Source organism: Mustelus asterias, chromosome 8 (assembly GCF_964213995.1).
Source record: "Mustelus asterias chromosome 8, sMusAst1.hap1.1, whole genome shotgun sequence".
NCBI lineage: Eukaryota > Metazoa > Chordata > Chondrichthyes > Carcharhiniformes > Triakidae > Mustelus > Mustelus asterias.
The window spans coordinates 103,090,286-103,115,066 of NC_135808.1; the positions used below are offsets into that span (position 1 = coordinate 103,090,286).

A 24,781-nucleotide genomic window follows, 5' to 3' on the forward strand; every position below is an offset into this window, starting at 1 on the left:
GGCTGTGCCCGTTGCGCGTGCGCGGATCGGGGAAGGGGGGGCTGTGCCCGTTGCGCGTGCGCGGGCCGCTGTTTTCCCCGGCGGGCGGGGGGAGGGCGCTGGGGCACGCGGCGTTTGCGCGGGTTTAACGGTTTCCAAGTGGAGGGCGCGAGGCGGCGAGTAAGGGCGGTTGGTGATAACGACAGGTAATAAATATCCAGCCCCTCACGGCCGATTACACCGAAAGACAGCTATTTTTTTCGGTATAAAATAACATCACGGTTTAAGAAAAAGTCAAAAGAAATTGATACGAAGCCCTTGGGTCCTCGGGTAGGCATTGGCGTCATTCAGAAAAACACTTCTGCTCTTGAATCGGAACAAAATAAACGTCCCCGAGCACTGGCCCCGATCACTAACTTATTAACCAATTGTTAACCCTAATAACTAACATATCCTAGCCAGAGAGTGGTGAGAAGGAAACTTGTTATCTATCACAGAGTGGCTGAAGCGAATCACAAAGATGGATTAAATGGGGGAAGGGGGATGTATGGACACATGGAGGGAGGGAAGTATTTGCTGATAGGGTTTGATGGAGAAGGGGTGGAAGGAGGAGGCTCTGCTTGGACATGAACACTGGCATCAACAGGATGGTGCCATGTATGGTCTATTACACCCTTGTGTGCTGCACACCTGCTGCCCAGACATTGACCATACAGATTGATCCTGTTGATAACCATGGTGGATGGCCGCTTCAATCGGATCGTGGCTTGAAGCATGCAACTATACCTCAGGTTCGAGTGGGGAATTCGCTGCGGCTTTCCCATGAAATGGTGGCACAGTGGTTAGCACTGCTTCCTCATAGCGCCAGAAATCGAATCCCGGCTTGGATCACTACCTGGGCGGAATCTGCACCTTCTCCCTGTGTCTGGCTTTCCTCCGACTGAGAAGTCTCACAACACCAGGTTAAAGTCCAACAGGTTTATTTGGTAGCAAAATCCACTAGCTTTGGCAGCAGCACTCCGAAAGCTAGTGGATTTTGCTACCAAATAAACCTGTTGGACTTTAACCTGGTGTTGTGAGACTTCTTACTGTGTTTACCCCAGTCCAACACTGGCATCTCCACATCATTTCCTCCGGCTGCCATAGTTTCCTCCCACAGTCTGAAAGACGTGCTGGTTAGGTGCATTGGCCATGCTAAATTCTCCCTCAGTGTACCAAAAAGGCGCCGGAGTGTGGCAATTGGGGATTTTCACAGTAATTTCATTACAGTGTTAACGTAAGCCTACTTGTGACACTAATAAATACATAAAGTCTGGGTGACCCTAATAAATAATAAATAAAATCACTGGTAGTTAAAATCGATCCCTGATCTTGCCCAGGAGGGATAAAGCAGAGCTGTCTGTTTCCTGTGATTTTGTATCTCATTTAGTTCAATAAAGCCCAAGTTTCTCAGGGCATGAATTGGCTAAGTGGGAAGCTTTCTGGCATTGTTGGAAAGCCTGGTAATTTTAATGCTGGGATATCATTTCTGTTTGACTGACTGCTCTCACAGTTGCATTGAGGTTCAGCTTATTCGCATGATGCACATAATTATGGTCTGACTCCAATGCCTCTTTATACCAAGAATGTATCTCAAGTGAGGATGCATTCTTTGTGGTCTTTATTGTACTTTGAACAGCTGCACTAGAAATGTTTACAGCAGAAATGAATTGAAGGGCAATCTCCCACATTTCTGATGGGGAGGTCTCAGAGGAGGAAGGACAGAAGATAGTGTTCTCAGAGGCATCTCCAGAGCCACAGAGGTGACTGGCAGGATAGCACCATCAGCCCAGGAATTGGCTTCACGTGGAAAGAGGCTCTGTGGCCAGAGGAACAGCAGGGGTAAGGACAGCTTTTCACCTCCCCACCTTTTTCAAGAGCATCTGAACATACTAATTTTATCCTCTTTCCCACCTCTCAACAATTCCCTCTCCTCCTTCCGCATTCAGTCAGAAGGCTGTCTTACAAAGCTTTTCCTTCACGTTCCAAACACACTCACCTTTTGCTTCCTATCTTCACAATACGCATGAACGAACAGGAATCTCTTCTCAAATCTTACCATTTGCACAAGCACTAACTATTCATTGTATTCCTTCCTCACTTCACATTTCATATGTTAAGGTTGACATTCACATTTCCATCCTAATTCCACTTTGTTTCCTCCAAAGTTCTCAGCATACATCCTAGTTGTACAAACTCAACACACCCCCACTTAAGTTCTCATCAGTCACTCAATAACTCTCTCCTCTCTTTCTGCAGGACAAAGCAGGTCTTAATGCCAAGGATCTCACCAAGACTCGAGGAGGGGGTCACCAACATCATTGATCTCACTCAAGTAGAAGATTCCTTGGAGAATAGTGACCCAGACAAAGTTATGTGTCGGGATGAAAAGGCTGACACCTTATCTGAGTAACATGACTGTGGATATTCAACAAGGTTTACATTTTGTATCTGTCTTTTTTCTCTTTCATTTAGATTCTAACCGAATGAGGCACAACACAAGATACCTTGACGGAGGACAGTCTTTCTGAGGATGCTCTGTTAGTTGCACCATTTCTCCCAGGCACCATTTAGACACTTGACATGCTGCATGGGTTACATGGTGAGGCAGAAGTGTCTACATGTAGTGAAATGCAAAGTATCTGTGAGCATGTGAGGGAATAGGGGAACAGGAACAGCTCACAAAGAGCTCAGTTGAGGGCAAGGTCCCTTCCCAGCATTGCTGAGGAGGTCAGAGTTGAGGAGCAAGATTTTCTCTGGGTTTCTGAGGCCACTGTCAGGCTGAAATGGGGTCAGAAACCTGCACTGTGTGGAAACAATCATTCACTGTGATTTTCCCTGAATTGACAAGTTAACTGCAGAGGGCAGGATCTCCATCCAGTTGAGGTCAATGGATGGGCCCTCAGCTGGAAGGCCAATCAAGGGCCTTCCAGCTTGAAAGGAGCAGCAGGTGGCCAAAGAGGTTAAGCAAAGGAGAGTGTGCTTCAAAATGGAGGTGCCTTCTCCAATGTCTTTAAATTTAATTTAAAAAAATATTTTTGCAGCCAAGCCTTGTGTGTGGTGGGAGCCTCTCTACAAGGTGAGCTGTGGCTGTTGCAGCATCCAAGGCACGTACAGCCTCCAGGGCTGCTTGGAGTGCTGGTCCACTGGTCTGCCACTGGGAGATCGCCTCCAGGTATCTAAACCCGCCCCTGCTGCCTGTGGCAACCTGGAGGCTGATTGGAAAATCTCAGTCCGCCCCCTGTAATTGACCTTAAGCGATCTTTAATGAGTTGTTGGTAACCTGCTGTGTACTCTACAACCCAGGATGGAACTGGGAAACTGGTGCTTACTGGATGGTGGTGTTATTTATAGCTATCTCCCATCACTGTCAGCCAGGCCCAGGAGGTGCTCCAAATTCTGTTGCCTCAGCCATGAAAGGAAAACTTCTGACCTCACAGTAGTAGTCATATTGGAAGGCCTGCAAAAGACTTACGGCAATAGCTGAGAGTTTGAAGGAGTCCGCTTCCATAGATAAAGGCAAAATACTGCGGATGCTGGAATCTGCAACAAAAACAGAAAATTCTGGAAAAACTCGGGTCTGATAGCATTTGTGGAGAGAGAATAGGGCCAGTGTTTTGAGTCAGGATGGCCCTTCATCAGAGAGGTTGATGTGTAGAGTTTTTACTGGACTAATAATGCAGGGAATGTAAATTCAAATCTCAGCATGGCTGTTTGAGAATTTGAATTCAGCTTTAAAAGCCTGGAATTAAAAACTGTTGTAGGAAAAAGTGACCGTGAACCTGTTGGAGGGTTGTAAAAATCCATTTGGCCCACTCTGACGCTGTTATTTGTATCAAGCGGTACATCATCACCATCTCATGTGTCTGTCTGCTTGTAGCTGCTCCAACCAGAAATTCTGCTGTAATAGTATATATCTCACTCTTGACTGACTTTCCATAACTAACTGGGGATTATACTGTGTGAGGTTCTGGACTCTTCGCAGATGACTGGCCACTTAGCTTACTAAATATTGTGACAAAACCCTAGGTATGTCACACACCTTGCTGGTCTCTGTCTTCCGAGCCATTGTCCTACTGATTTGTTTGGATCTTCCTCTTTCACTGTTCCCAGTCTTCTTGCCCCACTCCACACCAGCCATAGTTGGTGATGCCAAAGGACAACTAGAGATTGGCAATAAACTATGTCGCTATTGTGATTCTTACATCATGAGAACTGTTTTAAAAATAAGAAACCAATTAATGCATCACACCTAGTCTTAATTTCACTGATTATTCTACTTGACGCAGTAGTCACATTGAGAGTGATCTTCTGAGTAGATAGTTTTTGTTTACAGGAATCAACAGGTACATTAAGCAGAAAATGACTAAATTGATGCCCAGCTTCGCAGCATGTTTTCGTGAGCATCAATGCAGGAGCCACTCAGACTTGTGGAAAACAAACCTAGCTGATAAATGAATTATTAAGAATTGCTTTGAAACTAGAAGCATAAAGATAATGAAAATATTTGAATTAATGATAAATAGGGCATTAAGTGAATTATTTCTTTATTATATACCAAAGAATAAAATCACAATTCATTGGAATTATAAGCCAATTTTGTTGAAATAAATGGCCCAGTAGTACAGTACAGAAGAAGATCATTCTGTCTATCAAGTTTATGCTATGTTAATTACTTTAAAAATGTAGCTAGTATAGGGAATGTGGAAGAAGCCAATCCATAAAGAACAATGAAATAAAAGATTATCTGTTTTGATGGTGTTGGTTAATAAATAAATGCTGATTAGCATACTGGAAAATCACTCCATCGTTTCTTTAAATATTGCCATTAGAGCTTTTATATCTTGAGAGAGGGAGACAGAACTCCAATTTAATGCTGTAAGCAAAAAATGATACAACAGTACAACACTTCTCAGTATTGAAAGTGAGGCACTAGCTTAAATATGCTTGACAAGAATAGCAACAAAGGCAAAAACAAAAAATCCTTCACATAATACGCCAGCACTTCCCAAATGTTCTCATTTGCTCCTCCCCCAAGGCAAAGGGGAACATATTCCCCCCACCATATTTAGATGTTTAAATACCACCCCCGCATATTGTCAGAGTACCACATTATTGTTACATTGTGGCCACAACAGCATTTCTCAAGAAAACTATGAAAGGATGCTACTCAACCGGCCAGTACTGTACATACAAATGCCAATTACCTGGCTAATTGTTCCTTTCCATATTTAAACCAAGGAGAAAAAGTTAATTAAGGGGAAAACAATAAACCATACTAGATTGCAATCCTAATGCACGATGTTAGTCAGTCTGCTGTGTCGTCATGTCACATACCATTAGTGGGCCTACTTTTGCAGAGTTTCTCAAAGTATGGCTACAGTTTTGAGATTGTCTCTCAAATTGGCCTCACACAAAGAAGTGTCTGATTTTGAACAGCTGTTGCTTGGTTTGACAAGTTTACAAAAAGCAAATCCTCGTCCAATGATATGTTGTTAATGTATCACACATAGGTAGTTAAGAGACAGTCTCTGTTGCTGTCGGTGGTTTCATCCACTTGGATAGCAAAGCGGTTGTTACGTGGCTTTTCAATGAGTTGCTCTTCCAAGTTCTTTGACAAATCACACAAATTGTTTAGCAAATGTGTTGTTTGACAAAGAAACAGCTTTTTCCCCCCATATTGCTCCCGCTGCTTAATTTGTCAGTTATAGTTAGGTAACGCTTTGATGGTGGCCACGTTGTGCCAATAGAATTTTATTTTCTTATTCCACTATTGTCATACATACTCAAATCATAATGTGCAGGAGGAAAATAGTTGGTATTTGACTTTTTTTTTCTCCTAATTCCAAAGTTTGGGAAGCGCTGTAATATAGGTTGAGCTGGTTCTGTTCGTTTTAGGAAAAGGTCACGGGGTGAACTTTCTTCAACTATGATCTCGGTGCATATCAACGGTTTTCCTTTTTGACCTCTTCCTGCTCTTATACTTTGGCAAACCCTGTCCTAAGTCTTCCGCAAGGGTTTTGCAGCCTCAGTCCAACACTCACTTGGCTTGCACTGTTGAGATTTGCAAAAAGAAATTGATGGTTTGCTTTAGTTAACTATCCTCAGTTATCTCTACACTTTTGTGAGCTCTTTGTATTTGTACTTGATTCTTTTTAGTCGAGAAAATTTTCCTAATGAAAGCATTTTTAAGAATTCAAGTCTTATTTTGATCAAATAAAATGTTCATAAATTGCTTCATTCCCTGCAGTAAATTTAAATATAGTTTAATATAAATTTAAAAATATATTTACTTATCCTTTCCTCTGCAGCTGATCATGATAAATGTTTCAATGCCTTACTGTCAAGCATAAATGGCAGTGACACTTGACTTTTATTTGTCTTGATTTTATCATATCATTGATGTAGCAGTAGTTTGTTGAGATTGTCAGTGCTCCTAGTTCCTATGAATTCTGCTTTAGTGGCGGAACAAAACATGGTGCTGAAAGGCTTTGATTCTGTTAAAGCACCTTCATCTGAAGTTGATGTAGTTCTGGTAGCCACTTATTCATCCTAAAATCTCATATTCAGCCTGAACCCATTATGATTCATGGCCAAGATTGGACCTAGAAGATCTCTTAAATGTTGTTACTTAAAAAAATACATTATTTTAATGAAATCTCAGCTGAGATGACATTGGAATCATAGAAACCCTACAGTGCAGAAAGAGGCCATTTGGCCCATCGAATCTGCACCGACCACAATCCCACCCAAGCCCTACCCCCATATCCCTATATATTTACCCGCTAATCCCACTAACCTACACATCTCAGGACTCTAAGAGGCAATTTTTAGCATGGCCAATCAACCTAACTTGCACATCTTTGGACTGTGGGAGGAAACCGGAGCACCCGGAGGAAAACCACGCAGACAGTGGGAGAATGTGCAAACTCCACACAGACAGTGACCCAAGCCGGGAATCGAACCCAGGTCCCTGGAGCTGTGAAGCAGCAGTGCTAACCACTGTGCTACCGTGCCGCCCAGATCTCTTTTAAAGCTGTCCACAGAAGCATTGGGTTGAAAAAGGATAATATTTTCTCAGATATTCATTAAAGAGGATAATTCAAACATTATTTAGTTTCTACAGTGCATCAAATGTGATAGTTGCTTATGAGGTATATTTGCATTGTCTAAGGAGATTGAAGATAAATATCTTTAGTCTGGTAGCATTTACCCAAATCTGTTGAGGGATGTCATGGAAGCCAGTTGTGGGCACTGGCTATAGACTTGCCAGTTGTTTGATATTTATGAGATATTAAAGGACTGAAAGCATGCCAATGTACTACTTCTATTTAACAAGGAATGTCATTCCAATTCAAGCCTCATTTCTATAATCGGCAATGTACTGCACTGGTAAAACCTCCGCTAAACTCATTTGCTAACTTGGCATTCTTGCTGATGTCTGTTGATGATCTCAGCTGGCATTCTGACAACAAACATTTTGAAACTATGAACTACTTCAACTGCAAAGGAAAGTTGCTTGATATTTGATATCCCAGAGTTACCTGTCATGCCATTTTATTTTATAAATTCCGACATTGGGCTTGATTTTACCATCAAGTTGCACCCTTTTTCGGGCGTAAAAACTTGGTAAAGTTGGGCATGAGGCGAGTAGCGCGATCTGCGCCCACGTCCGTGTCGGTTCCCCCTTTATCAAGGCCCGAAAATGGCCGTGATTGGGACTGCGCCTGAAACGGGTGCGATGGCCATTTAAATGCTTTTGCATGCATTTACATTAACTTAATGAGCTGCACGCCCAACCTTACCGGCACTTCACTTTTTACCACCACGTTCACGCATCCAGATTCAGCGCGAAACAGACATACTCCACAAAAGACCGATTTGGGCGCTCCAATTAGTGAGGAGGTAAGCGCCAAGTAAGTGGCTCTCTGCTTGAGATTGGTTTGGGTTGGGGGGGTGGTGGGTCCGACCGCTCTCTGCTTGAGATCGGTGGTGAGGGAAGGGGGGTCTGCTGCCAGTCTGTGTTATCAGTAAGGGGGAAGAGGGGGGGGGTCTACTGCCAGTCTGCCTGTTATCAGTAAGAGGGAAGGGGGGGTCCGCTGCCACTCTGCCTGAGATCAGTGAGGGGGAAAGGGGATCGCTGCCACTCTGCCTGAGATCAGTGGGGGGGGCAGGGGGTCCTCTGCCACTCTGCCTGTTATCAGTAAGAGGGGGGGTCCGCTGCCACTCTGCCTGAGATCAGTGAGGGGGAAAGGGGATCGCTGCAACTCTGCCTGAGATCAGGGGGGGTAGGGGGGTCCTCTGCCACTCTGCCTGAGATCAGTGGGGGAAGGGGGTGGGGCATGCGATCGGTCTGGGTTGTAGGGGATAAGGGGGTCAATGTTGTGGGGGTGGGGCAATGTCTGTGGGGTCCAGGGGGAGGCATTATCCGGCCTGGGGGGGATGTGGCAGGGGAGTATTATTCTATCATTTTCTTTCTGCGCATGCGTAGTTGGAGGTGCCGATCGGAGCTACAGGGTTTCAGGCGTGTTAAGCCCTGCCCACAGGCTTGTGCAGCGCGATTCAGAATCGCTGATAGTTTTTCAGGCAGAGTGTGTATGGGGGTGCCTGAGAACGGGTCTAAAAATTGGATCTGAAACACTCCCATTTTCAAGTCCCACCCAGCACTTAGAATCAAAATGGTAAAATAGGGCCCATTGTCTTTGTCAGTAACTGATATAGCTCCACTAACTGTTTGCAGAAAGTCTGGACCCCCTAGTTTAGGAGCAGGATACATTACTTCTGTTTGTTTATTTTTGGATTTGCATGGTAATTCACTGTCTTATTTATATAGCACCTTAAGACATTCCACAAAACATCTGATGGTTTCATTTTGAAAGTTCAATCATTTAGGAAAACAACAAAGCCCAAATCACAGCTAATTGGAATCACCAGATTTTTTTGTGAAATTTGTACGTTCAATCTGACTCCAGAGACGTGGGTAAAAAATCTTGGATGACACTTTAGTGTGGTACCAAAACTCATACTGCACTGTCGAGTTGTTTGCTGGAATTTTACTGCCTCGCCTGCCCGAGGCTCATAAGATCCCGCCCGAGGCCAATGGAGAATGCCGTTCTGTGAGCCTCACCTGCCCCGATTCTGGGGCGGGCGTGCTGGTAAAATTCTGGCAATTGAGCAGGATTTCCCGGCCACGCTCGCCCCAAGGCTGGAAATTCCTACCTGAAGTCACCAGACATTTGCATGGTCCGCCTTCACCCCCTACGATTCCCGTAGCGGGCGGTTCCTGTAGCAGGACGGGAAAATTCTGTCCACAGTGTTTGGATGTGATGTTAAACCAAGATCTTTCTTCCATCTCGTGTCTAAATCCTTAGCATTAATTGAATAGGGAGTTCCTCCAATATCCCGCAACAGTTTTTCTGAACCAACGTCTAAATTAGATGCAAAAACAGAAAACACTGGAAATAGTCTGCGAGTCTCGCAGCATCTGTGGAGAGAGAAACAATTTTTCGGGTCAATTACCTTTCATCAGATTAGATGCGACCTGCTGAATATTTCCAACATTTTATGTTTTTATTTCAGATTTTAAGCCTCTGGAGTATTTTGCTTTGGACCGAGAACTGATGTGATTGAGTCTCTGATTGCTGTTTGTGGGATCTCACTGTGATAGATATGCTGCTAGATATCATACATTACAACAGTGAATACATTTCAAAAGTACTTAATTGTCTTAAAAAGATTTGGGACTTCCTGAAAATCAACGAAAATGCAAGTTCTTTGGAAAATTGAGCACGCAGATTATTAAAATCCAGCGATGCAATGGAAATGTGAATGTATTGGGGAAATTATGCAGTAATTTTTTCACAAGCTTTTATTTCAAAAGAAAAATAAAAAATGGCTATTTTAAAACAAACATTTCCCACTTTGGGTGAGACAGAAAATCCTGGCCAATAAGCATTTATGTACTAGGCAGTAAATGTCATTCAGGGTTTAAAATAATCTGTTTGATTAATAAACATTCCTATATTTAAAAGTAATTATTTTTCCAGTTTGATTCAGAATGACTGCTGGGAAAGCTACGATTGGGAAACTAGCCCCCGATTTTGAAGCCACGGCTGTGATGCCTAATGGACAATTTGAGCAACTCAAACTGTCTAAATACAGAGGTAAGAATAATGACAGGGTTTTAGGTAGTATTTATTATAAAACAAGTTTAAAGTTACCTTACATTTTGTAATAACTTATCACATTGGCTGTGTTTACATGTGGTCAGGGACAGCTGTTTAAAAGGGTTGAAGTTCTTAATGTGTTGGGAAGCCAGTTACAACCTGCTCATTTCTCTTTTTAACCTCAGCATAAATTGCAGCAAATGGCAATTATGGAGCAGAATTTTAACTGCCAAGGAGAGAGAGGGTGTGGGTTTGCCAATGGGTAAGTGGTAAAATGCCTGAAAAATAACTTCTGGAAACCCGACATAATCTTGCTCATTTCTGGCTTTTACAAGGGTGAATTCTGAAGTGTGTGGGAAATCCCAGTGAAGCTGTCATCTCTATGGAAATATCAAATAATTGTGACTTTATCCTAGAATTTTGGCTGTAACAAGCCTACATTGGTGAATTGAGTACTCAAGCTGTGGAACTGACCAGTGTCAACAAGGTGAGGGCACAGCAGAAACTCAATAAGAGGTGAAACTGACAGGCTGGGAATCTGCATTGCCCCTTCCCCGCCTTTGAAGCATGCTGTCACAGCTTCACAGGTGATATCCAACTTTTTGAAAGTTACTTTCACCTAACTTCACTTTATCCACTTGAATCTGCACTTTTCTGCTGTCAGCCTTTGAATAAGCTTCTGTACTATACAATGGATATCTGATGAGGGACAAGAAGAGCAGCCACATCAACACCACCAACAGTAGTAGTCTTCTCCTCAGTCACATGCCACTCCATAAGATAGATGCAGCTCTAGCTCTAGTTCGAAGGAGGCAATACCCTCAGCGAGGGAACAGAGACAGAGGATCGATTTCCTCTTTATGATGGAGCAACAAACAGTGCCTCAGGAGCCTGAGGATTTTAAGGCAGATCATTGCTGACATTTGCCCCCAGTCTCTTGAAACAAGGCTTCCTTCCAAAAGGGACAGGTGGGCATAAATTACCAATGATTGTCAAAGTCATCACAGCCATGACTTCCATCGTCTTCAGTTGATCATGATGATGGCATTTGCAAGATTTTACAACCTGCTGCCCACACATATCTCCCAGGTGACTAATTCTATGCTTGCCAAAGCTGCTATTTCTGTGCACTTTGATATTGATGAAGCCAGTCATGTGGGGGGTACTCACATTTGCTGCAGTAACTTTATTTCCATAGGAACACCATTGGTATTATCCTCAGACCCTTGAATCGAGGATTATGTCTATAGGTGTAGTGCTGTTGGAGTGCACTAGAGCGTCGCTCTGGCACCTGCAACCAAAGCCTGGAAGAGGAGACTACTGATGGTTCCAAACAGAATGACAAAATCAGTCATGGAATCTTTACAGTGCAGAAGGAGGCCATTTGATATGATGGGGATAATCTTACCAAAACAATTCTAAGTGCCGAATGAGCGTGAAAACGGGAGGGAATCGCCCCATTTTGTGAGCGAGTTCCCAGACACAATCATACGGCACTTAGAAAGAAAAAGAGCCCAAATGTGATTCTCGCCAGCGGGGGAGTGGGTGGAGCTTATTCACGCTAGGAAGCTGGCTCCTGAGCTCTAGAGGCACCATTGCACAAGCATACTGATCATCCGGTGTACTATGTACAGTGTGTCATCCCCCCCAATTGCTGCGCCAGCCGATACAGGAGTCAAAGAAGTCAAAGGCACTCATATTATTCTGAAGTTATTATCAATCATAAGGGATTCTGTTCCAGCAATGTACATTGCCATAGAAACTCACAACAGGCTGTTACAGTATGCTTGTGCAATGGTGCCTCTTTAAGACCTGGTTGGCTGTAGAGATTCGCATTCTAATCAGTATTCTGTAACTTGATTTTGTGTCTCTGTGCCCTGTTTGAGAACAGATTTCCACTCCATCTGACGAAGGAGCAGCACTCCGAAAGCTAATGGCATTTGCTACCAAATAAACCTGTTGGACTTTAACTTGGTGTTGTTAAAACTCTTACTGTGTTTACCCCAGTCCAACGCCGGCATCTCCACACCATGCGTGCAGGACAGAGTCTGTCATTGGGGTAGGAGGAAGCTTTACATGGGGAAAGATGCATGCAAGGCATGAAAAATGAGAGTGCCTATAGAAGAGTTCCCACTTCCATTTGTTCCTTTTCTGCCTTTCCTGTCATGGCCCATCTGCATTCCCTGCTAGCCAAGAGCTGGACAGTACTTTGCTGTACTTCAGTGAGGCATCAAACGTCCAAAATGAGGGTTTCCTCCATTCAGTTTAAAATGACATACTGAATTTGCAGGCCATTGGGTTGCTTGTCGCTTCTGATTTTCCGTGCAGGTCACCACTCTCTCCATAGAGGTGGACACCACCTCAAATACCTGAGGCATCATGGCACTCGTTCTATTCCAGAAAACAAGAAAGTGATCTTTCAGTCAGAATCTTGCAGTCATCTTTGAAGATCTTTAGGATCGAGTTGTGGTAACAATCTGAAAGAACATTTTGCTGACTTCTCACTTCATATTAAAAACTCCCATTTCTCACCAACCCATGTGTTTGTAAAAGGTCTACAATGTAGTTGTGTATTGAAACTTAGTTTGTTAATGTTAGAGATCTGTAGCTATTTAGGCAGTTGGAACTTAAAATAAAATCCACATCCAACTTTTAACAAGTGATTTTTGAGGAATGGGATATTATTTTTGTGTACATTGACCTTATTTAAATGAAGAAAATTTCCTAGACTGAATTTAACATAGACAGGTCTTCAGTAAGTACTCCTGAGATAATTTCCAAGCATATCTTTCTGTCTCTTTAGTTGTGATGCCATTAGTTGCAGTATGGTAATTCCAAGATCGCCCTATGTACACCTCACCTAGCACTTACTGTATCTTACTCAGGCAAACACCATCATAGAGTCCACTTGTTCTCGGGAACTTAGGTAGTTTGAGAAGAGCTTGCTGGATGATATACAGAGCACATGTCAGCAAGGGCTGGAGAAAATGGTACTTGCTCTTGACTGCAGTTCAGAATGACACAGAGAGGCCATAAGCCACAGCTTGATATACTTGTTGCCTAAAAGTCAAACAAACCTTCACTTTGTGGGTAATTGTGACTCAAAATGTGTGCAGCTGGGGAAATAACGTCTTTCGCAAACAAGTTGGATCTTCATAGATTAGAATCCCTTCCTATTCATATAAGACAGGAGGATGGAAAGGTAAAGTGTATGCCATCGATCATTTCCTGGTAGGGAAGCCAGTTATGTGAAAAAGCAAGGCTTGGTGGTTCCTGGGTTACATGAGAATGGTGACTTTGTATTGATTAGCTTTGGTAAACAAATGCAGCGTGCATTTGATAAGTGTACCAATTTCTTAGTAACTACCTCATGTTAGAGCTGTGTCTCCCATGACTCACTTGATTTCCCACCTCCCAAGTCAAAACTTTGTTTGCTCACTGCACAACTGTCAGTGTTGTGTCAACATTGCTCCATGATTCCTAAGTCTTCCTGAAACAGGTCGCTTAACTTTTGCACTAACCCCTGCTGAACCAATAGGAAGTAAATCCAGAAAGTAGAGGAAGAATGATTACATCCTTTTGTCCTGTGATTTTGAGTCTTCTTGACATTCAGAAGAGCTTCCTGTTCATTTTCCTTCTAACCCAGAATTAGAGAGTTTGTTGTTGTTTAAATGTGGATTGCAAACTTTAAACAGTTTACATTGGACCTGTGCAATCAACTGACCAAAATAGTATGACTGATTTGCAATACCAAACTTATCTAAATGTAAAATAAGATTACTGCATTCATTGCTGTTTGGTTCATTAAGTTAGTTGAGCAGGCTCTCTGATAGAACCTTAATTCAGCACCAACTTTTGCAGAGTAGTCGGTACTTGATCCATAATCAGGGCAAACAGAAAGGCAGGCTTTGATACATCTGATCCTGAATTGAATGGTATTTAATTTGGAATGATTCATTACAATGTTCAAACATATCAGGAGGAATCTAGACGCAACACTGGGGCAGAGCTATGCAGGCATAGAGTTGATGAAGCGATTGCATCTTTTCTTCGTCTCAGAAATGCCAAAAAATTGGAAAATCCAAGCTCTACATTAGGGCTCTACATTTCTTTGAGTACTCTGGATAGTTGTCGTAACTAGTAAAGAGCCAACATTTTCAACATAGGTTCCAGCCATTACTTTACACAAATCTAACATGATGAACAATCACTTATGACTTTTATTTGCATGGCACTATGGTTATGAATTAAACTGTTCATTTTCTCAACAGGAAAATATGTAGTCTTCTTTTTCTACCCACTTGATTTCTCCTATGTGTGTCCCACTGAAATTATCGCTTTTAGTGATCGTGTAGAGGATTTCAACAAGATTAATTGTGAAATAATTGCTGCTTCTACAGACTCCCATTTTGCTCATTTGGCTTGGTATGTAATTTTGTTTTGACATATCCAATACTTAAATTTCAACTTATGACATATCAAGTATTATTAAATATTTATTTTTTCTTTCCTGTTTCCAAGTTTCATTAGCTGTATAGTTAGAATGGTAATGGTCAGAGTGAGGATGTTCGGGAAATCATCAGCAACCTATATGGTTTTATTTTCATGTTCATCTTGTTTTTAACAATATTGTACTTTGTCGTCAAACAAAATATTTTTGGGAATGAAGGTATCTAGGATACTCAAAAGTAAACATTGGAACTTGATTGAATAATTATGTGTGGTGAACATGGGAAAGATGTCCAAAGATGTGCGGGTTAGGTTGATTGGCCAGGTTAAAAATTGTCCCTTAGAGTCCTGGGATGCATAGGTTAGAGGGATTAGCGGGTAAAATATGTGGGGGTAGGGCCTGGGTGGGATTGTGGTCGGTGCAGACTCGATGGGCCGAATGGCCTCCTGCACTGTAGGGTTTCTATGTTCTATGTTATGTCCAACAGCAATTTTGGTTGGGTTTGGGGTGAAGCAAAAGATTTTATGTTGGAATACTGAAATGGTGATGGGCCTCAATTCTTCATTATTCTTGTTGTTATTCTGGGTGGGAGTATGGAGGAGCTTCCAGTTTTGAAGTTTTGAACCTCCTAACTTTCAGGGGTCCCAATTTGTGTAATCTAGGTGAGGCCAGAATTCATGGAGTGCCATGGGGATCAGTACTGGGGCCTCAACTATTTACGATCTATATCAGTGACTTGGATGAAGGGACTGGATGTATGGTAGCAAATTTGCTGATGACATAAAAACAGGTAGGATGGGGCACTTCTAACTAAGGGGGAGCCTACATCAAGGGAGATGTCTGTGCAACATTGCCCTGGTATCACCCTGGCCACTGAAGCTGCCTTCAGCGAGTCAGGAATCAGATATTCACAGCAGTTTTTTGAGGAACAATGCTCTGTCCCCACTGTGAGTTGTCATTATCGGCCGGCAATATAGGGAGAATGGGCAACTTCTCCCTTCCCGTTAAGAGCCACATCAGTTAGGGTGTGCGGTGCCAGCAACCAGTCAGGAAGGGACATCACCGTGATGGGACTTTCTTTATGACACTAATCCTGATCATCCATAAAGCAGGAGGCTATCAGCGCGCCCTGAGCTCTCCTGTCCCACCTGGCCATCACTATTGCCTGAAACACACTGCCGGACGACTTCCTCTTCCTCATTCAGCTCAACGTTGTTTTCATCAGAAGAGATGTGCCACTCATTCATTGCCTCCTCAGCTAGCTCCTCATCCCTTTGAAGCGCCAGGTTGTGGAGGGCACAGCATATAACCACAATGCGCAACAACTTCTAGGGAGTATAAGTGGAAGGCTCCACCTGATGTGTCAAGCCTCTGGAACTGCATCTTCAGTAACCTGGTGGTCTGTTCCATCAAAGCATGAACTTCATTATATCCTCTGGCCTCCGCACAGGTGTCATCAGTCACATGCTCAAGGAGCCACGCCTGCAGCCATTGTGAAAATATATATAAAATACATAATTTTCCATTGGGAAGGGTGCCCAGGGCTTAGATATACATTGTACAGTGTGATCCATCTGATCATTGTCTGTTGTGGGACCTTGTTGTGCATGAATTTACTGCTGGCTTTTAGTCATGTGATAGGAACCACTCAGTACCATTATTTAACATGATTCATGTTAAATATGTAAAACAAAGATAAACATATTTGTTTAATTATAGAACTCATTTTATGCAGAAAATATATTTATATTATATTACACGGGTTCATGGAATTTTTGTAACAAGGAAAAGGGGCTTCAGAAACAGCAAGGTTGAGACCCCTGATCTAGATAACATTGCAGTGTAGTACTACGGCCCCATACCAGTAGCATACCTTCCAAAAGGTGACCGTGGAGACTTCTGATGGTACCTGAGCTATTGTAACACCATTCAAACAACCAAAGCAAATGCCGTGACGTGGCTGTTAAAATTATCAACTAGCATTATTTTATTGTATTTTTTCATTTTATCAAATGTACCTCACTTTATTGTACGTACATTCTATGTGCTTGTTAGATTCGGTTTTAGTATTGAATTCAAGTTAAAGCTAATTTTGTTGTATTTCATAGGATCAACACCTCAAGAAAGCAAGGAGGACTTGGTCCGACAAAAGTCCCTTTAGTGTCAGATCTCCGTCGCACTATCTGTGTAGATTATGGTATCTTAAAAGATGATGAAGGTGTTGCTTTCCGGTCAGTATGTCAAAAGAATACAATGTAGGGTAGAACTGAAGGTCACTGTTCAAGTTAGTTTGGTGAAGTGCTGAACCAGAAATGAAAATTTCTGTTGAGGCACAAAAGAACAAAGAACAGTATAGCACAGGAATAGGCCCTTCGGCCCACCAAGTCTGTGCTGACACAGATGCCTCTCTAATCTAATATTTTCTTGCCTCTACGTGGTCCATATCCCTCAATTCCCTGCCTATTCATGTATCTATCCAGATGCCTCTTGAACGCTGTTATAGAATCTGCTTCCACCACTTCCTCCGGCAGCGTGTTCCAGGCATTCACCACCCTCTGTGTGAAAAACCTGCCTCTACATCTCTTTTAAACTTTCCCCCTCACACTTTCAACCTATGCCCCCCGAGTAATTGACTTTTCGACCCTGGGGAAAAGATTCTGACTATCCACTCTATCCAAGCCTGTCATAATCTTGTAAACCTCTATCAGGTCCCCCTCATCCTCCGACACTCCAATGAAAACAATCCAAGTTTGTTCAACCTTTCTTCATAATCTATATCCTCCAAACCAGGCAACATCCTGGTAAATATCTTCTGCACCCTATCCAATGCATCAACATCCTCCCGGTGGCGTGGTGACCAGAATTGTACACAATACTCCAAATGCAGCCTAACCAAAGTCTCATACAGCTGCAGAATGATTTTCCAATTCCTATACTCAACACCCTGACCGATGAAGGCCTGCATGCTATACGCCTCCTTGACCACCTTGTCTACCTGAGTTGCCACCTTCAGAGAACTATAGATCTGCACACCTAGATCCCTCTGTAAGCGAATATTTCTAAGGGCTCTGCCATTTACTGCATACTTTCCTTCTGCAATAGACCTTCCAAATCGCATCACCTCATATTTCTCCAGGTTAAATTCCATCTGCCATCTTTCGGCCCAGGTCTCCAGCAGATTTATATCCTGCTGTATTCTCTGACAATCCTCCTCACTGTCCACGACTCCCCAGTTTTGTATCATCTGCAAATTTACCAATCAGAGCACCTACATTTTCCTCCAAATCATTTATATATATTACAAACAACAGAGGCCCCAGCACTGATCCTTGTGGAACACTGCTTGTCACAGACCTCCAGTTAGAAAAGTACCCTTCCACTGCTACTCTCTGCTTTCTATGCCCAAGCCAGTTTTGTATCCATCTTACCAGCTCACCTCGGATCCCATATGACTTCACCTTCTGTAACAGCCAGCCATATGGAACCTTATCGAAGGCTTTACTAAAGTCCATGTGTACAACATCCACTGACCTACCCTGGTCAATTTTTCTTGTCACTTCCTCAAAGAACTCAATCAATTTGTGAGACACGACCACCCCTTCACAAAACCATGCTGCCTATCGCTAATAAGCCTATTCTCTTCCAGACGTGAGTACATCTTGTCCCTAAGAATCTTCTCCAATAATTTCCCCACCACTGATGTAAGGCTCACAGGGCTGTAATTTCCTAGGTTATCTCTTCTGCCCTTCTTACACAGAGGATCAATGTTAGCTACTCTCCAATCCTCTGGTACCTTGCCTGTGGCTAAAGAGGATACAAAGATTTTGGCCAAGCCTCAACAATTTCTTCTCTCGCTCCTTTCAGTATTCTGGGATAGACCCTATCTGGCCCTGGGGACTTGTCCACTTTAATGATTTTCTAAACCTCCAATACCGCCTCCCTTTTTTTCTCAATCTGTTCTCGAATGTCAACGTCCTCCTTTCTACACTCACCATCCACTACATCCTTCTCCTTTGTGAATATCGATGCAAGGTACTCGTTAAGGATCACAACTACCTCATCTGGCTCCACACACAAATTCCCTCCACTGTCCTCGAGTGGACCTATCCTTAGCTACCCTCTTCCTCCTTATATATGCATAAAAAGCCTTGGGATTCTCCTTAATCCTGCCTGCCAAGGACATTTCATGGTCCCCTTTTGCCCTCCTAAGTCCCTTTTTAAGCTCTTTCCTGCTACCTTTGCATTCCTCAAGTGCCTTATCCGTTTTCAATTTCCTGAAGTTCATGTATGCCTCCTTTTTCACTAAGCTCACAATCTCTCTTGTCATCCAGAGTTCACGAATCTTGTCATCTTTATCCTTCATTTTTACAGGGACATTCTTGTCCTGAATTGTTAACATCTGACTTTTGAAAGACTCTCACGTATTGGATGTGGATTTACCCTCAAACAGCTGCCTCCAGTCTACATTTGCTCGCTCCTGCCTAATACTGTTGTAATTAGCCATCCCCCTGTTTAGTACTTTCACTTTGGGACTACGCCTATCCATTTCTACAAGTATCTTGAAACTTACAGAATTGTGACCACTGTTCCCAAAATGGTCCCCCACTGAGACATCAATCACCTGTCTGGGCTCATTTCCCAGTACCAGGTCTAAGATAGTCCCGTCCCGAGGTGGACTATTTACATATTGCCTCAAGAAGCACCCTTGCACACACTGAACAAACTCTGCCCCGTCCAAGCTCCATAGACTCTTAGGAATTCCAGTCTATGTTGGGGCAGTTAAAATCGCCCATCGCAAAAACCCTGTTGTTTTTACATCTTCCCATAATCTGCTGACATATCAGTTCCTCCACTTCAGGCTGGCTGTTAGGAGGTCTTTAGTAGAACCTCAACAGTGTGATTGCATTGCTTCTGTTCCTAAGTTCTAACCATATGGCCTTACTGCTTGATCCAACCAAGTTGTCCTCCCTTTGTATAGCTGTGACATTCTCCCTAATCAGTAAAGCAACACCCCCACCTATTTTGTCACCCTCTATTTCGCCTGAAGCATCTAAATCCTGGAAAGCTTAACTGCCAGTCCTGCTTTTCTTTCACCCAAGTCTCCGTAATTGCCACAACATCAAAGTTCCATGTAGTAATCCAAGCTTTAAGTTCATCCGTGTTATCTGTTATACTGCTTGCGGTAAAGCAAACACACCTCAGACCATCTGTCCTGTCATGTTTTGTACACTCTCCCTGTGTTTTATTTCTCTTAGCCTTACTGGACCCATTCATGAATTCTCCACAGTCTCTGTACTGTGGCCCTTTTTGATTTTTGTCTTTGATTTCTCTGTCTTCCACTTTTCCCCTTACTGCCCCACTTTACTTCCCACTGACTTCCTGCATTGGTTCCCATCCCCATGCCACATTAGTTTAAACCCTCCCCAGCAGCACAAACAAACACTCCCCTTAGAACATTGGTGCCAGTCCTGCCCAGGTGCACTGTCCGATTTGTACTGGTCCCACCTCCCTCAGAACCGGTTCCAATGTCCCAGGAATTTGAATCCCTCCCTCTTGCACCATCCCTCAAGCCACATATTCATCTTAGCTATCCTGACATTCCTACTCTGACTAGCACATGGCACTGGTAGCAATCCTCAGATTACTATCTTTGAGGCCCTACTTTTTTGTTTAACTCCTAACTTCTTAAATTTGTACCTGTATCGTTGGTGCCTATATGCACCACGACAGCTGGCTGTCCACCTTCCCCCTCTAGAAAGCCTTGCAGCCGCTCTGAGACATCTTTGACCCTTGCACCAGGGAGGCAGCATACAATCCTGGAGTCTCGTTTGCATCCACAGAAATGCCTGTCTATTCCCCTTACAATTGAATCCCCTATCACTATAGCTCTGCACTATAACTCTTTTTCCTGCCCTCCTGTGCAGCAGAGCCAGCCATGGTGTCATGAACCTGGCTGCTGCCACCTTCCCCTGGAGATGCCTGCACAGGACCCCTGCACTGCCTTCCTACTCTTCCTCTGTTTGGTGGTCACCCATTTCCTGTCTTCCTCAGTTATTTTTATCTGCGGAGTGACCAACTCACTGAACATGCTATCCAGGACTTTCTCAACACCGTGGATGCTCCAAAGTGAATCCATCTGCAGCTCCAGAGCCGTCAAGCTGCAGTTGGACACACTTATTGCACGTGAAGGGCCCCTGAATTCCCACATCGCACAAGAGGAGCATTACACGGGTCTGGGATTTCCTGCCATGACTTAGCCCTTAAGTTAATTTACAACAACTACAATGCCAAGAGAAAAAAAGAAAAACTACTTACCAGTCACCAGTCAAAGCTTTGAGTTAAATCTGAGAGGACAAAATAGGGCATAGGTCTGGATTTTAACCACTTCTGTCCCCTTCTGACAGGCAGAAATGGTTGGTCAAGGGTTAAAATCTTGAAAATGGAAACGCAACCTCTGTGCTCTACAGTTATGGCCACCATGATATTAACAACTTTAACTGAGGTCCTTGACAAGGCTCCCACTAAAATGCAGCTGGAGACCTACTTAATATGCAAAAGTCATCTCCTAGGATTCGGGTTGGGACCTGCTTTTCTTTCTACTCCTGCTCTCCCACATCCAGGCTAGATAGAGAAATCCAGGTAGGGGAAGGGTAGAGAAGGAGGAAGTGGATGAGTATGTTGGGGCTGCATGGAATGGGAGGGTGTGACTGAATGAAGGGAAGAAAGGAAGGTATGAATGAGTGAACAGGAGCCTGAGAAGTTGATGGTGAACTAAAATGGGGGACGCAGTGGAAAATAGTTTGTGAAGCACTGCCATAATCCTTTGCCTCCCTTTTATGTATATAATTCAACAAAGTTATGTTCTGTTAGAATGGACTTCATCCCATAATACATACATTAACTACTTTGAATGCTGAGATCACTTTGGTGATTTTACACAAATGCATTGGTCCATATCCTTGATGGTAATAGAAGGTAAACAAAGGGAAAGCTAAACCACTTGAATTCTAATAATTCTTACTTGAAGTGGCCTAGAAGTGTTTGCATTTCACTACAGATCATAAAAAGACCTTGTCACAAAAGGTTTTCAGACATTTTTGTCTTTGACCCTGTGATGAGAAGCTTTAAGTTTGTTGGTGAACTCCTGCCCTATAGCTTGAGAAGTAAACTTTATCAATTGCCTCGCATTTTTCCTTTGGAATTGTTACCATGTGACTTGGATTATTATAGTTATCAAACAGTGTTTAAATATAGTAATTCTTTTCTCCAGAGGTTTGTACATCATTGATAACACTGGTATCCTACGTCAGATCATGATCAATGATCTACCTGTTGGGCGTTCAGTGGATGAGGTCATGAGGCTGGTTCAAGCATTCCAATTTACAGATGAGCATGGTGAAGGTAAACACACTTCTTTGACATTCATGCCTTTAATGTATACATTAAAATATTTTCTATTGCAGTATTTGGGTAATTTCAAGGTACACATTTATGTATAATGCTTTATTTCTGCAGTGTTGTTAGAATATCAAAATGGCATGGTGCAATTCCAATTAGGGAAGCCACCAGCCCATAATAAATCTCTGAAGGTGACTTAAAGATTTTGAATGACTAGAAATCAATCAATCAGGTTAAAATTTTGTGTATAATGTCTGGTCTATCGGCACTTTAATATAGCATTCCGTGTTCTAATAATCCTTTTTGTCATAATATTTCTTCTAATTTCCTTTCAATTTTAGCAATATCCCTTCATCAATGCCCTATTGGTTTCTAATTTGTTTACCAATGTTTTTATCCAATAAGAACCTTTTTTAACAAATGTGAGTTGGTTGCATTTAATAATTGGCTATAACTGCCTGGAATAATAACAATCCAGTGAAGAATGAACCTTGTTGCTGGTTAGATTGGTAAAAACTGCTAGAGAGGTGCCTTGAGGAATAGTGTTCCTTGTTCCTGTGCATTTATTTGCTGCTTCACCAGCCACTTGCTGCACACTGGGTGCTGGAGTTCATGTTAGGATTCAATCACCATTAGAATGGTTTCAATACAACAGGTAATAATTAGCATCACTAATTATCTCAATTTATTGTTGCCTCCCAATCCATTTTTCCATTCATATCTACTCCCACCACTCTCTCGACTGCAGCATGCTGGAAGATAGGGCACATAGTTTGTTTCTCTCATTTGCATGTGATCGTAGTACACCCACTCAACTTTGAGTGGAATTTTTGAAGGACTTCCTATTTTATGGTCTTCCTTTCAACTCCTACCTGCATTTCCCCAGATCATACTGATTTCCCGGGGGTATGGAGCAAGAAATTTTGGGCTCATATTTCTATTGCCTATGGCTCCTTATTATGAACAGCCACTTTACAGCTGTCAGCTACTCATTTATTTTTCATTAAAATTAGTGAAGACAGTAACTTAAGCCCCTAGAATTTTACCATCAATCCTGTTTAATCTTTGTTTCTTTAGTATTTATGCCTTGGGATATGAACTGGCTATGTGCAATCACTAATGAATGCTGGTATTTAATTTCTGGAAGTGTACAATTTTCACGTGTTTCCTTTATGTGCCTGAAGTGCAGGAACAGGATTGTTATCCTGTAGCTCTTTCGGCACACAGGATTGTTATCCTGTAACACCTGGAAAAGTTAACTTTGTTCTAACTAGCAAAGCACTTTAACAATGATTGACAATTTATTTCTTGTTTTTATATATAACAGTCTGTACCACTTGCACTTTTCACAGGCAAGTTTTCACTGTTTATATCGAACAAATGGCAAGAACCCATTTACCATTACCATTGAAGTCAATTACAAAAGCACTGCTAATAAGCATGACAGATATTTTAGACAGTGGTGCATCAGTATGTGGTTATCACTGTTGTGATCTTGGAGTATGTGCCTTTTCTATGGTTTATTTCATTTGCCACTTTAAAATATTTTTTAATTGATTAGCTGAAAGTGTTGCACTACATTTACAATAATATGGCCTCCCACAATTTACTGTCCATTGTGGTCAAATCTTGTTAACGCCAAAGTGCCCACTAAGATATTGCGTGAAGCCAATCTCGCTGGCAAAACAGGGCTGGGAGAATAGCAAATGAGTGCGAATCGGATTTTTGTCCCTGTCCGTGATTTTTCTGACTTGCCACGGTGATCAACCAGTGCAGCGAGCCATTAAGATCGCCTCCATGACTTTGCTAATACTGCAACAGCCACTTGATCTTCTGACTCTTTTCATCACTGCCTCCTTGTTGGAGCTGGCATCAGAAGGTTTAGTGGTTGCAGTGTAAAATGCTAAGTGACCAGATTAAATGCCACTCAGCGACAGGCATACTCTCTGCTGCTGACTGGAAGATTTAGGACAATAAATTATGCTGTTTTTGGAGCATACGGATCTTAACCATTCCCCAATAATGGTGTTCAAACTCATAATATGGTCATATTTCATAAATAGTTTGTGAAGTGAATTGCTTTATAAATATTAATTAAAAATTTATTTTCTTACAGTTTGCCCTGCTAATTGGAAACCTGGTGCTGACACCATCACACCTGATGTAGAAAAAAGCAAGAATTACTTTGCCAAACAGAAATAGCTTCCAGTTTGTTTATGGTTCATTGTAACCAATAACCTGTTAATTGTGTGGCTGAAATAAAGAGTTGTTTTTAGTGAGCAGATATTTTGCTGCTGTTTGCTGAGACCCAAACTGATAGGTATGAGGGTACATTTTATGCATTAAAGCTCCCTGCACAGAGCCTTGCTTGATGAGACATGGTTTGGCATGGAGATGAATGTGCCCATTTGTGTGTTCTTGGTTTCTGGTAATTAATTTCAATCACTGGAAAATCAAGAGGCCATGAGTTGGGTGTGCTAATACTTGTGTCTGATTTTCCAATTTTTGGCCTTGTGGGGTGAAGCTCTGTTCTGGGAGAAAACTCGTGCAAAATTTACCGTGTCTGACAAAATCAGTTTCCACTTGTGCATTAGTTCTGATGATTGTTCTCTTCTGTGGCCAAAATGCTCCAATGTTTTATAGGTGTTGGCGCATAGTAATGACTTTGAATAAACCAGTGCTGTTTGAGTAAAATTCATTACATATTTTGTGCATTTGTCAGTGCAAAAATAAAGTTTGGAAAAATGTG

At 42.4% G+C, this 24,781-nt stretch overlaps 1 protein-coding gene across 3 annotated transcripts; it reads left to right on the forward strand.

Annotated features, from left to right (window-relative positions):
- Positions 1–60: 60 nt before the first annotated feature.
- LOC144497946 (peroxiredoxin-1-like) lies at positions 61–24,781 on the forward strand. Of its 3 annotated transcripts, none has more exons than XM_078219411.1 (7): positions 61–185; positions 2,494–2,620; positions 10,065–10,181; positions 14,456–14,609; positions 16,743–16,865; positions 21,905–22,035; positions 24,149–24,772. In XM_078219411.1, the coding sequence occupies exons 3-7, from the start codon at positions 10,076–10,078 to the stop codon at positions 24,232–24,234; spliced, it is 600 nt and encodes a 199-aa protein (XP_078075537.1). In that variant the 5' UTR covers positions 61–185; positions 2,494–2,620; positions 10,065–10,075; the 3' UTR covers positions 24,235–24,772. The 3 variants fall into 3 exon arrangements, with proteins under 3 accessions (XP_078075537.1, XP_078075536.1, XP_078075535.1); XM_078219409.1 differs by lacking the exons at positions 61–185; positions 2,494–2,620 and adding exons at positions 1,298–1,860; positions 2,278–2,454; XM_078219410.1 differs by lacking the exon at positions 2,494–2,620 and having other exon boundaries at positions 77–185; positions 24,149–24,781.

Coding starts and splice junctions, on each gene's coding strand:
- LOC144497946 (XM_078219411.1), top strand. CDS start 10,076: ATGACTGCTGGGAAAGCTACGATTGGGAAACTAGCCCCCGATTTTGAA. Junction 10,182..14,455: donor CAAACTGTCTAAATACAGAG/GTAAGAATAATG, acceptor TTTTCTCAACAG/GAAAATATGTAGTCTTCTTT. Junction 14,610..16,742: donor CATTTTGCTCATTTGGCTTG/GTATGTAATTTT, acceptor TGTATTTCATAG/GATCAACACCTCAAGAAAGC.